At 46.8% G+C, this 13,595-nt stretch overlaps 1 protein-coding gene across 1 annotated transcript in view; it reads right to left on the reverse strand.

Annotated features, from left to right (window-relative positions):
* Nucleotides 1-13,595, reverse strand: part of ADAM12 (ADAM metallopeptidase domain 12) — a 375,641-nt gene that overhangs the window by 46,745 nt on the left and 315,301 nt on the right. The window contains exons 12-14 of the mRNA XM_015456854.4: nucleotides 12,629-12,806; nucleotides 7,515-7,604; nucleotides 5,286-5,481 (exon numbers count right to left, since the gene is read on the reverse strand). Coding sequence (XP_015312340.3) covers nucleotides 5,286-5,481; nucleotides 7,515-7,604; nucleotides 12,629-12,806 — 464 coding nt within the window. The remainder of the gene's footprint in view (nucleotides 1-5,285; nucleotides 5,482-7,514; nucleotides 7,605-12,628; nucleotides 12,807-13,595) is intronic.

Below are 13,595 nucleotides of genomic sequence, written 5' to 3' on the forward strand. Positions count from 1 at the left end.
TCGCTTGACAAAGGGAGACTTTCCTGACTTCTAAACAATACGACTTCTGGCAAAAAAAAAAAATCTTTTTTTCCCATCTGTGGCCACAGGAGCTGTAGGTGATTCATAAATGCACTGCCCCAAGTGGGTCACAATAAACCAAGCTCATGTAAACCAGCTTTGCAGATAAACACTGAGTATTCACCAGCCCATAAAAATGCTCTGGCCAGCTCACACTGCAGAAATCAAACGACATTAGATTCTGGTGAGTGATAAAATAGAAAAAGCTAACACATTTCAGGAATTCTCTGATGCCAATTGTTTGTGACTACAGATGTGTAGTTATCTCTAAGATTAATTGCCAAGGAATATTTTCTGTAACCATGCTAGTGGTTCTGACAAACAACATTGGTAAAAGTAAATTTGCTACCTAAATAAACATATCCAGCTATATTTCAGAAGGAGTAAAGGTCATGTCATATTGACAGAAAATCTTTGTAGATACTAAGACTAAACCGGGCAAAGAGAGCTAAACGCCAACCACACAGTTTGAACTGTGAATAACATTTGTGTGTTTGAAATCAACATAGGAAGTCTTGAGATACAAGATTTGCGGGACAAAAATCAGTGAGAAAAAAATTATACTCCTAGCCAACGAGAACGTACATTATCAACAACAAAAACAATTAGAACAACAGATAAATGAACAAAAAACCCAAAAGGCATTCTCAAAGTGTATTCCTTTGCCAGTTAGAAGTTGCAGGCATGTGTTTTGAATTTTCTATTGCTTTATTTGTAGAAAGATTTGGAAGCAGGATTATTTTATTGAAATAGAATGCCAGATTGAGAAAAGCCCATTTCAAAAGGGAATCGTTATTTGGAAGGAAGGGCTTCATCCAGTTAGTGTTTGGGTCGCCAGATCTGGACGGTGAGTAACGGACATCCTGAATATAACTGGAGAATTCTGGACAACTCAGCAATTCAGCCAGGTCACTAGGGTGCAAATGTCAAGGGCCGGTGGGGCAAGGATTCAAGGACTCAAGGGCTCCTGGAGCTCTGAGTTACTGCGTTTCCCAGGAGGCCTACGATGACCCCAGTGCATACGTGATCCAGATCCTGAAGCATTTGCTCCTGGGCGGGGAAATACTGCAAATGCAAACTTGACAATAAGTTTTCCTTTCTGAATCACGAAAAGCTAATTCAAACCAACCACTGTAACAAAGCATTGAAATGTTCTCAATGGTATATCTGGCTGGCCACGGGCCTGGCTGAGGAAGTCACCTCCGCTCCCAGGACTGCGTTTGTCCGGGATCCATGCCTCCCGGGAGGATATTGTGATGGCTTCACATCCGCGCTCCCCTCCAGATCCAGGCAGGAGTGCGCAGGGACTGTGGGAAGTGTGTCACTCTGGCAGAGTCAGGGCTCTTGAGTCAGCATCTTACACAGAACAGGACGTCAACAAATACTTGACAAATGAGAGAATGGTGTGGCAGATGAGGATCTCTGCTCTCCAAGTCATAGCCCAAGCTCTACACACACAGAACTACCGGAACTTGCCCTGGTTGGCCCCACTGTCCCTGTGTGCCCTGAGCTGTGCTGTTCTGTATACCGGAAATATCCCTCTTCTTCCACCCCTGGCAAACCACGATTCCATGGCAACCTTGTCTTCAAAGCCTCTGAGCTGGCTGCTTTCCTCCACCCCAACATATCTGGCCTATGACCCTCTTATAGCCCGTTTTACAGACCCCAAGGATTTGAGTATCTTGCTCACTAGTCTAAGCTTCCTGGGAGTGCAGCTTCGTCTTATTTACAGAGTTTAGATTTACTAGGAGCTCTGCATCTAGCATAGAACCACATATATTACATGGAATAGATCATAGGCTATGTTAGAGGACAACAGACCCTTGGGGTAGGTAGATCACTATCCTCATTTTACAGATGAGGCACAACAAGGTTGAGCAATTTGCAGAAGGTCCCTTGCTAGTAAGTGGTCTGTTCAATGCTTGTGGCTCTCCCAAAACGCCCACATCCTTATCTAAAACCTATGCACATGTTATCTGACATGGCAAAAGGGACTTCGAAAATGTGATTACTTTTAGGATCTTGAGGTGGGAAGATCACCCTGGACAATCTGAGTAAGCCTGATAGAATCACAGGGGCCCTCATGAGAGGAAGGCAGGAGAGTCAGTGTCAGGGAAAGGGATATGACTATAGAAGCAGAAGTCAGAGAGAGACAGAGATTTGCAGATGCTGTGCTGTTAGCCTTGAAGATGGAGGAAGGGGCCATGAGCCAAGAAATGCAAGTGGCCTCTAAAAGTTGGGAAAGGCAAGGAAACGGATGCTCCCCAGAGCCTCCCAAAGTAATGCTGCCTTGCCAGTTATCTTAATTTCAGGATTTCTGACCTCTAGAACTGTAAGATGAAGCATTTGTAAGCCATTAAGTTTGTGCTAATTTGTTAGAGCAGCCATGGGAAACTCACACAGGGCCTGTAAACTGGAAACCAGGTGGAAACACTGACAAGGGGAGGAAGGAGCACACTGCACTCCTGAAGGAGGTGGTCAAAGGCCCATTCTAAGAGCTCCCTGGCATCAAGGGCTTTCCCTGCTCTCTGCTCTCCTGACGAAGTCTGTATAATGATCTGAAGAACTGAGAAGCGGTGGGCAGGACTGACCAAAACCCAGAAAGTCACAAGTCCAAGGTGGCTCCCCAAGCCTGGTCTCTGTGTTATGGCTTCCAGGAACACTGAGCCATCTCCTCCAAGGTAAAGCCTCTTCACCAAAACACGTTTGTTACCAATAGTCCTGACGCCATGGATGTTCCATGCTGTGTGCAGTGGCCACACCCACCACCACCCCAGCAAAGGCCTCCTAGTTACCAGGGAGAGTGGATGGGAGAGAGCAGAGCTAAGCCAGGAGTTCCCAGGGAAGCCCCCTCCTTAGGAAGAGGATGTGGCTACCCGGGTACTCAGACCTCCAGCCTCCCACTCCATCGTAGGGATGATGAGAGCCCACGCAGGTAACTTCCTATTGCTCTTGCTTTTGAAAAGCTCAGTCTGTGGGTCAGGTTGTCAGTGTGCCTGCCTGTCTGGTTCTCTCTCTGGTCAGGCAGCTGACCAGTCTGTGGGTCAGGTTGTCAGTCTGTCTGCCTGTCTGGTTCTCTCTCTGGTCAGGCAGCTGCAGAAGGACTAGTTTGATGAGATAATACCAGCCTTGGTCACCATGAATCAGAGGCACACAGCCAGCTGAGTCACACACTGGGGGTGGCTCAGACAGCACTGTCGAGTTCCATCTGACCTCACTCTGGAAACGGGGCCAGCTGTTCGAAAATGGCAGGGCATTAAGGAACATATTTCACTCCCAAAGCTCCAAGTGCTGTGTGTGCTCTGGCCACAAAATGCTTTTTGGAAAGGAACGTCATCACGGCCCTTGTAACTCAAGAAAAGGAGACTGCTGATTCTGGAGAAAGGCTGGGAAGGGGATGGCACTAGGGATGCATGAAGCCATGAAGATCTGGCCTGCAGCAGTAGCCGCAGTCCCAAAGTGACCTCACTTTGCTAAATGGTGCCTGAAGTCACTAAACCATGTCAAGCTGAAACACCATTCAATGTGTATAGCGAGTCCTGGCTTAGTTCTTGTCATTGCAACAGGGTGTCTCCCACTGCTCCTGCCCCCTGCTTTGCCTAGGGGGCCCCAAGGCCCAGCAGGCAATGATGCCAGGACTGAGGGCTGCTCAGGGTCCAAGGATGAAGCGCTAAGGGTCCAGGAACTGCAGGCCCCCCCATCCCACCTGCCCGCAGGCATCCTTGAGTGCTGAGGAGCGTCGGAACAACTCCTCAGAGGCCAAGCTACAGAGGCCTCTGCTCATCCATCCTTGCTACCAGGCTGCCCTTTCTTCTGCCTTAGAAAGCTCCAAGTACAGAGGGCATTTCTGGTTGGCAGGAGACATGGGCCTCCCAGCAGGACCCAGCTCCAAGCGACATCCATCTTGTTTTCCATGCCTGGTCGTGGCTTTCACATTCCATTGAAAACCCAAGCTTCAAGGTTTAGTTGTCATTTTCTGTTCCACTTTACTTCCCTCATCACTCCTAACACCAAAGTCTCACAACAAAAGTCTGACAAAGGTCCTATCAGGTTTCCCTCTCCCTAGAGATCGTGCCTGATTCTGCTTGGCTTTCAGCCTGGGCCTGGCCGACCACAGCGGCCTTGCCAGAGCTGGGGTCTCTGGCCATGGCTGAGGTCATTTCTGCAGCCAGCGGGAGGAGGGAGTGACAAAGGACTCAGCCACGTTACAATAAGGGAAAGAGAACTGCAGGACAGGGTGGGGCCTGTATTTGTGGATTTCATGGTTGGACTCCTGGGAGCTGGACACAGGCATTGAATCTCAAATGGTTCTGGGGTGACAGGGCCTTGGAGTCCAGGGCTGCCCAATGAGACCTTGGATCTGACCCCAGAAGGTGGGGCATGGAGGAGAGAGACGGAGGGGATGAATTCTTCCCCCTTTTGCATCTGAGCTTCTGCTTCATTTTGGAGCTTTGGTAGAGCTTTAGAGCAAGACCTCCCTCTTCAGGGTGACTGTGCATTGTGGGAGTACCACATGGGCATTGGGTCACAGTGACCCAGGTTCAAATCCTAGCCTGGAGACCTGGGGAAACTGACATTTGGTCTCAGAGTTTGAGCATCATCTTCTGTAAAACTTCATAGTCCCCACCTCAGGGGCTTGTTGGAGGGTCAGAAGAGACAAACTGTGCCAAGTGCCCAGCCTGAACTGGTGACATGGTGAACCGATAGCCTCTTGTTTGACTCAACCACCCACTTTCCCATTCGAGAGCCACTCATTGCTGTTCCCAGGCCTTCCAATTACCGACACACTCATGCTTCAAGTGGAGCTCTGGGCCCCTCACTTGGTTGGGGTCCTCTTTTGAGTACAAAGGGGCATTACTAAAATCTCAGTGGTGGTGGGAAAGTTCTGTCTGTCTGTCCAACTACGTGCTCTGCTATCCGAGGGCAGGAGTCATGACGGATTCATCCCTGCCATCCCCTGGGGCACACAGCAGCTGATCCTGCATCTCCTGTCGGACTGCATTGAGCTTCTGAAGGCCAGGCTCCAGACAGCGCCCATTTCTGTGCACCCCATGCCCAGTGTGGCCCCAGCCCCTCCCTGGGAGTCAATCACTCCCGACTGAACACACCGGATGCTGTGTGGACAGCACCCGCCTGGAGTGGAGGCTTGCCGGAACAGAGCACACGCCCCCAATCCCAGGTCTGCCAGCACCTCTCCTGAGGCCAAGCTTGTGGCGGCCACGTACCTGGTCCCCAGAGCGTGACACACTGCTGCTCATGAGTCTGGCAGATGCCATTGTAGCAGTAGCCGTCCACACCCTGACATGGGTGCCCGTCGTGCAGGTACACATTGGCTGGGCAGTGAGGGCTGGCCCCTGTGCAGAACTCCGGGAGGTCACAGGAGTTGCTGGAGTCCCTGCATGCCGTCCCTGCAGGCTTCAGCTGGAAGGAGAGGGCCATTGATGGCACATGCACCCGGGGAAAGGGAGGGGCAGCTCTCAGCAGCACTCCTGGGCTGGAGCAGACAAGGGCATCTTAAAGTCCCACATAAAGGGGTGAGGATTTCAAAGGAAGTCGCTTCTAATGTAGAGAGAGCTCATTAAATCATCAGATTCTCACTCTGGGGTTCACTCTTCCACTATAAAGTGGGTGGGACAACCAAGAGCAGCCTCTCTTTAATGTCATGCAACATCAGGGCTCTCCGAGGAACACGCAAGCTGGCTGCCGGCACTTGGCACCTCAGAGGAGGAAGAAGGAGGGGAGCGTTGGCTGCTGGGCTGGTTGATTCTTAAGGAAAAGGTCTCTGGGTGTCAACATCATCACACATTTCAAGGGGACATTTGCATTTATAGTGTTAGCATTTGTAGGCAAGTTAATAAAAATGACTTTAAGGGCAGAATCACAATAGCAATTTTACTTTGTCATCAAATCATACAACTGGAACTCTCTCTTTACTGCTTTATGGGAAGAACAGGAGAAGAACAAGGGAGAGGTAAAGGATGTTAGAAGCCATCTGACCACGGTGGCTCATGCCTGTAATCCCAGCACTTTGGGAGGCCGAGGCAGGCAGATCACGAGGTCAGGAGATCGAGACCATCCTGGCTAACATGGTGAAACCCCATCTCTACTAAAGATACAAAAAACTAGCCGGGTGTGGTGGTGGGCACCTGTAGTCCCAGCAACACAGGAGGCTAAGGCAGGAGAATGGCGTGAACCTCGGAGGCGGAGCTTGCAATGAGCCGAGATCACACCACTGCACTCCAGCCTGGGCAACAGAGTGAGAGTCCGTCTCAAAGAAAAAAAAGAAAAGAAAAAAAAGAAGCCATCTGACCAATGACTCAGCTTTTTGTGGTTGAAGAAATTAAGGCTCAGAGTAGCCTGTCTGAGACTACATGGCTAGGGACTGCTGCAAGTCCTGGGCTTAGTTCCCTGCATACTCCTCAAACGCAAAGGGATAAGGCCCCTGCTAACTTCTAGAAGATCTGGAAGTTGAAAGCAACTGTTAAAAAGCCATAACCTAAAAGTGAACCACAATCAGGCATGGCCTTGTGGTCCTCCCTCCTAACTTGGGCATGCTCTGGGCACAGGCTCAGACTTGCTTCCCCCCTTCCCCCAACTCCCTTCCAGGCACCTTCCTCCACCAGTTACTGGGGGCCAGGGAGAGACAGCTGCTTATAACATCCCTCAGAAGTTAATCAGCATTAGGAAGAGGATGAAGGCTATTTTAAAGCCGAACATTAAATGTTACAATGCACTTCTAAATCACCGCGCTCACGTGGAGCAGCTAAGAGGGAGTTTCCTGTAAGCGGAATGTCGGGATCGATTGCTTAATTAAAACAAAATAAAACTCTACCCTTGGAACGGCTGAATCAAAAGTTCAGGCTTCTACTCTGTCAGATATCAGCTTTGAATAATGAGACAATGGAACTGCCAAAAGAAACACAGTCCTAGCTAGCAGCAATGGCGAGAGCATAAAACTGCCATTCTTGGCTGGGCAGGGTCGGTGGCAACTTCTTTTGGGAGGATGTTAAGATTGAGTTGTTTATACAAAACTTCTGGGACAACCCAGCAGGCAGGTGTTCGCGGGATGGAGGAGAAGGTGGACCTGGGGGAACCTGAGCGACAGTGGTGGGGACTTGTTTTCGCCTTGCTCTTGTCAGCACAGTAGGACCGCATGTGCCTCTGACGGCACAAATGGAACATTTAAAGTTGAACTAGGGTTTACCGGTCTGATGAATTGTCAGCCACTAAATAAATAAACACAAGTGAGTGGCAATTAAAGCGTGCATTTCACCCCAAGATTGGAAGATACACAATAAGAGGTGGGTAACACCAACTGGCGTGAGAAGGCAGGATGGTGCGTGCTGTGGTGAGTGCTGGGAAACCTTCCAGCCGCACTGCTTGCCCTGCATCACATCTGAACCACCTGAACCTGTTGGCGACCTGGGGGTCAAGTTGCAGCTCCAGTGACTCACCTGGCAGTCTTCACAGCACAGCCCGTGTGCGCACACAGCATCTGGCTTCAGGGTACAGGTGGTGGCATTGCAGCAGCGATTCATACATTCCTGGAGAGGGAAATGGGATTTGTTTGACAGGGTCTTAGGGAGTATGCACTCACTGAATGCAAACATTACACCTCAAATGGCTGTGAAAAGCAAGAAAGACTCAGAGGGCCCAGCTCCTGAACTGCACACCCACCTGTTTCTGTCTGTTAGGAAAGCAAAGCTTCTGCTATTTATGAACCAACTGGGTCTACAAGTCCCTGGAAAAAGCCAGTAGCACACAAGTGCCCTCATGAAAGGTAAAGCAGTTGTGACATAGGCTGGCCGGCCGGGGACATCACTGTAGTCAGCAGTAGCACACTGGGGCTCTGTAGAGGGGTGTCCAGGCGGATCTCATTGCAATGAACTGCATCAGGATCCCTCGAGGACTTTGAAATTACCTAATCAAAAATATACATAGATGCGTACAATCTGTATTCTTCAAAAATGAACCCTTTTTGATCTAGAGAGTACTGGCGGGAAATGAAGTCTAACCAGTGGTTTCAACCACAATTCCCTGGAATCCCACCAGGGTCGTGGAGGAGACCCTTGAGCAGCCCAGGTAAGTTGTCTGGCCTGATGATTCCATCACTCGGAAGGTCAGAAATGGACATTAGGACATTATAACAACCCACTGGCCGGAAGGAGGACTACGGGCCATGCCCATTGATTTGCAAGCGATTTAAATGGATAGATCAAGCATTAGATGCATTGTCCTCTCTGAAACAAAAGTGAGAAAAGAAACTAACTCCTTTATAATGCTGTGCTCCACAAGTACCCATTGTTTCCATTTTTTTCCTAACAAAAACAAGAGATTGACATTTTTTGCTTAGCTCTCAACAAAAGGCCTGCACGCATTTATCAAGTGAAGTCCTTATACTTGAGAACATTCAAGTAACCTAGAGTTTACACATTTTAGAAGAAATGTAATTATCATAAGATGGAACAGTTCATAGATCTTTAATACTGAGTAATTTATCACTGTTCTTTTATTTTATCCAATATATGATATGCTCTGAAAAATTTCTATACTAATGGCTGGGGTGAAGCTAATCACATACTAGTTTAATAGTATAATACTTTACTCCTGAAAACCATCTTTCTTGAATGGATTTATCATGAGTTTTATAAATGCAATTAATACAATTTTGTCAATAATCCAGAAGATTTATGGCAAACCTAGATACTGAAACTATATCCCACGTAAAACTCCATGAATTATGCTCTCATTTGATGTTCCATTTGCTTCTATTATACAGACTTACAAAGTTATTAAATGTTAAATTTGCTTGAGGACTTTATAAACATCCAGAATGTATAAAATATACAATAAGATAAAACTGTCAACCAGAAGTCATAGCTGTAACTTTTATGACAGTAAGGGTTTCGAACCTGTGGACTTATAATTCTGAAAGAGTTTAGGAACTTTTTTTAAAAAAGTAATCCATTAATTGCATTTTTAAATCAGAGTGCACACCAATGCTATCCTGGGCCTTATGGTCTAAATGGCTCTACAAATGACACATTTACCAAATTACAAGTTTTCTTGAAATTCCATGTTAAATCAGCCATCCTAAATCTGGGTCCTAAAATTCTTTAAGAAATATCTTCCCCCCTCTCTCAAATCACCCAATAATATAAGCAGCAGCTCACATGGAAATGCAGCCAAGCCAAATGGCTCTGACTTCAAAGGGGATGATAATGTGAGAAAGATAACTAAGTTTAAAAGATATTCACAAGCTACTGGCATCCTATTGACTTTAAACAAGGAGATAAGGCTGCTTTCCCAATCCTGTTAGCTGGAAGAATGAGTGAGTTGTCAGGATTTCCTTATGTTGATATAAATCCAATGCCCTGTCCTGGAAGGCTTCAGCAATCAACCTGTCTTTAAACCACCCAGGATCTATTTCTTCTGCAGTACCATATTTCTCAGAAGAGACACATTCTTCATCTGCTGCTACATTTATTATTTTAGTCCTCAATAGAGAAGTCCAACAGAGCCAATGAATACCAAGTCTCCAAAGAAGACAGAATAATGAAAGCATTAGAGAATTCTCTGCAAAGCCCTAATTGTCATTCTCAGGTTGTAGGTAGCAGACAGATTCTTAATCACAATGAACTGGGAGAAGACTAGAAGCCATCTTCTTGTAAATAATGGAGATTATTTCTGGGAGCAAGGGAGAAGCTGGTTTCCGTTGGGTGATGGCAGAGGTTTTTTGGATCCCATCCACTCCTTCCTTGATGTGGTAACACACTGGGTCCCTCTATGGGCCAGGGAATGGCCAGGTCAATCTGATGCAAGGGCATGCAGAATAACTCCAGGGCCTGAGCACTGGGTAGTGGGATAAAGAACCTAGGTTAACAAGTCTTTTTGCCTAAAATTCTTAGGCAAAGCAGTTTGGAAACTGTAAATGGGTTGTCACACTGCCAAACACAATTTGAGTTTGAACCTTGAAACTATTATTTTCAAATAATAACTACTTGAAACTATTTTTTGAAAAGCAAAATAATAATAATAATAATAAAAAGCAAATCTAAAAAGTGAGGCAAAAGGCTCACCTGTAACTTTCAAAGAGAGAACTTTGGATGAGGGGAATGAGGGCTATCTTCAAATATCAAGAAGTTATCCTATAAAATAAGGACCTTAGCCACAGAAATACAAAGTTGGTAACTGCATGCAAGCGGAGCTTGGCTCCCTAAGGAGGGAGTTTGTAATAATCAAAGCTACCCTACAATGCAACATGCCACCTGGAGGGACAGCACCCTGTCGAGCCGCATGACCCCTTCATGGAGAAAAGAGAGAGGATGAGAATATGAGTGGCTGGCACATTTTAGGCACTCAAGCATTTGCCGATGTGATGGTGGTGGTGGGGATAACGATAGGGGTGGGGATGGTAGCAGTGATGCTGGTAGTGATGTGGATCTGGTGTGGCCGTGGTGGTGGCCGTAGCTGTGGAGATGGCAGTGGTTATAATAGTGGGGTGATGGTGAGGGCAGTAGTGATGATGGTGGCAGTACTGGCAGTGATATGGTGATGATGGTCATGAGAGAAATGGTGATGCTGTTGGGTGGAGGAGGTGGTGGGGGTGATTGTGGAGATGGTAATGTTAGCAATAGTGGTCGTGATTGTGGCAGTGGTGTGGCTGCTGCTGGTGGCATATGGAGTAAAATGACTGCTAACAAAATCATTCCAAACCCAAGAGTTCATAGCTTCATGAAGAGCTGTCAAATTTATTTAGATGAACAAACAATCATAAGAAGTTCAAATCAAAGACAAACCATTTTAAGCCAACATGGTCTCTCCTGAGAAATATGAGTAATTTAAACTAATTCATTTTTTCCTTTAAGAAATTAACAAGGCCTACAAGGAATTTCCCCTTTGCATACCCCAACCTGTGATGGTTTTAAGTTTTCCTCTGTTAATCTTGAGAAGAGTTTCTGTAACACTATAATTAGGACTTGCTCCTACACAGCAACCATTCCCTGCTCATTGTGAGCAAAATTAAACACCCCTCCAGACAATGTCATTATCATGGTTAAGTTCTGAGTTTGGCAAGGGCATAAAAACATTTGAAGAATCCACTTCTACATCACATCCCCCCTTACTCCCACCCAATACTTACACACTTCCAACATTCTTGCAGAAACTGTCAGACCAAGCTCATTCCTCCTGGTATGGAAAACCTCAGAGACTTGAAGATGGGGATACGATGAACATTCTGTTTGCCAGTTGTTTATTTGATGAACACAGGAATATATCGGATACTCCAGAGTCTCAGCACGATTTCTTCTCCAACCTAAACTCCCTCTTTCAGAGCAGCCCTTGGAGATGCCCTTCCTAAGCTCTCATTAAGTCCATCTGTGAATTTAGCTAAGTCTGCCTTGAACTTGTCTACTATTTCAGCTTGCATAAACTCTCAGGGAGGGAATCCCACACGGAGACTGCGTGCTATACAACGGCTTGCTTTGATTTATTCTAAACACAACCCCCTCCAGACTTCGAAAGGGCACCTGTTTTACCAGGAGGCCTCATGGTGTCTTCTGTCTTTCCTTCTTGAGATTATTCAGAGATGAAAAAGTGGCTTTTATAATTTTTATATTGATTATCTTGGGCCCTATTAAAACAAGGACGTTTCCTGATATTGGCTGGAAAACAGGGTTAAATAAGCTCTGTGCTAGATAAAAATGTTCCCTGCCTTCACTTATTGCTTCTGAAAGCTACAAGCATGAGAGACAGAAGCCTCAAGTTGTATATACAGAGGCATGTGCAGCAGCAAGGCAGAATTTCAACCGGATAGGAAGCTCTTGGTTAAAAATGAATGCTGCCGGCCGGGCGCGGTGGCTCAAGCCTGTAATCCCAGCACTTTGGGAGGCCGAGACGGGCGGATCACGAGGTCAGGAGATCGAGACCATCCTGGCTAACACGGTGAAACCCCGTCTCTAATAAAAAATACAAAAAAAAAAAAAAAAAAAAACTAGCCGGGCGAGGTGGCGGGTGCCTGTAGTCCCAGCTACTCGGGAGGCTGAGGCAGGAGAATGGCGTGAACCCGGGAGGCAGAGCTTGCAGTGAGCCGAGATCTGGCCATTGCACTCCAGCCTGGGTGACACAGCAAGACTCCATCTCAAAAAAAAAAAAAAAAAAAAAAATGAATGCTGCTTATTCAGATTCCCCTCTGGTAGCACACCTTACAAAGAGAGAGAAATGGTGCTTATTAGCTATTTGAAGCTAGAATTCCAGGGCTTTCTTCTCTGCCAAACTCAAAGCTAAACGCTTTTGTATTGTTTTTGCCCTCATCTTACTGAGAATGTCGCACCCTTCGATAGGATTATTTATCTTTTTAAATCAAGTGATCACTTATTCCATGCAATGGTTAAAATTCAAGAAAGCCACCCTAGCTCATGGGCCTTGTTCAGGGTGGCCAGACAGGACTCTTCCTTCCTGAGTTCTAGTACTTTCATCTGGCTGTGCAGTTCCTCCAAGTCCTGTCATCTTTGCCTAGCTGAGGATACAAGGCTTCTTGTATCCTTGTTCTGGGGATGGTTCTTACCTCCGGCTCCCCGCAGTCACACTGCTCTCCTTCTTCCACAAATCCGTTCCCACACTTCTGGCCCCCGAAAGACTCCCTGACTTCCGGCAGGTTAAAGAGGCACATCCCCATTCCTTTCTCCAGGCTGGTCTCCAAGTCCTTCTTGCTGCAACTGCTGAACACCATGGGAAATGGGTACCTGAGAAAGGAGAGCCCAGAACAGTAAGTCACAGGGCACGGAACGGCTTTGCCTGCCCTTCTTGTACCCACAAGAAGGCACCCACTGGCCACATCCACCCAGGTGTTCACTGGTGGTCTCAGTGAACAATGCATATCAACAAACTCAGATATGCAGTGTAAAGCGAGGCACATTCAGTTCTATCCCGACATCCATTCCTGTACAGTGCCAGCGTGACTGATGAAGAAGGGCTTTATCAAAAAAGAAATGATCATTTGATGGTTTTCAAATCAACAAGTTCAGGCAGAGTCTCATGAAAGACATTATTAATAGTTCTGGGTGAAATGACGCAATGAAGAGAGAATTCTTAGGGGTTGTAGCTTGTAATACAAACATATAACAATGTCCTTGTTGGAAAGTGCAAAGAAGGAAAGAGTATGAATGATGGTGTTTATTAATTCCACGCTTCCAAGGACACACGGGTCCACTGTAGGGCAGGGCCTGCTGATATTGGCATTCGGGTCTACAAAGGTCAAATCACTGTCTTCCCCCAGCACAGCTGTAAGAGAATGGAGGTGATCCAGAAACGCAGATCTTACCCTTGCCTCTAAATTCCAGGGCTACAACCGGGTGTGGCAGGGTCAGCCAACTCCCCAGCAAAGTTATGCTCCCCTTCTGTGCTCTAGAAGGGCTGCCCAGCCCCCATGTACCTGGGTGGGCTGCATGACTAATTCTTGGCACTGGAACATGAGCAAAAGTGATATAGGTCACTTTTGGCTGATGGTATTTAAGCGAGTATTACTTCTTCAT

The sequence above is a fragment of the Macaca fascicularis genome, chromosome 9 (genome assembly GCF_037993035.2).
Source record: "Macaca fascicularis isolate 582-1 chromosome 9, T2T-MFA8v1.1".
Taxonomy (NCBI): domain Eukaryota; kingdom Metazoa; phylum Chordata; class Mammalia; order Primates; family Cercopithecidae; genus Macaca; species Macaca fascicularis.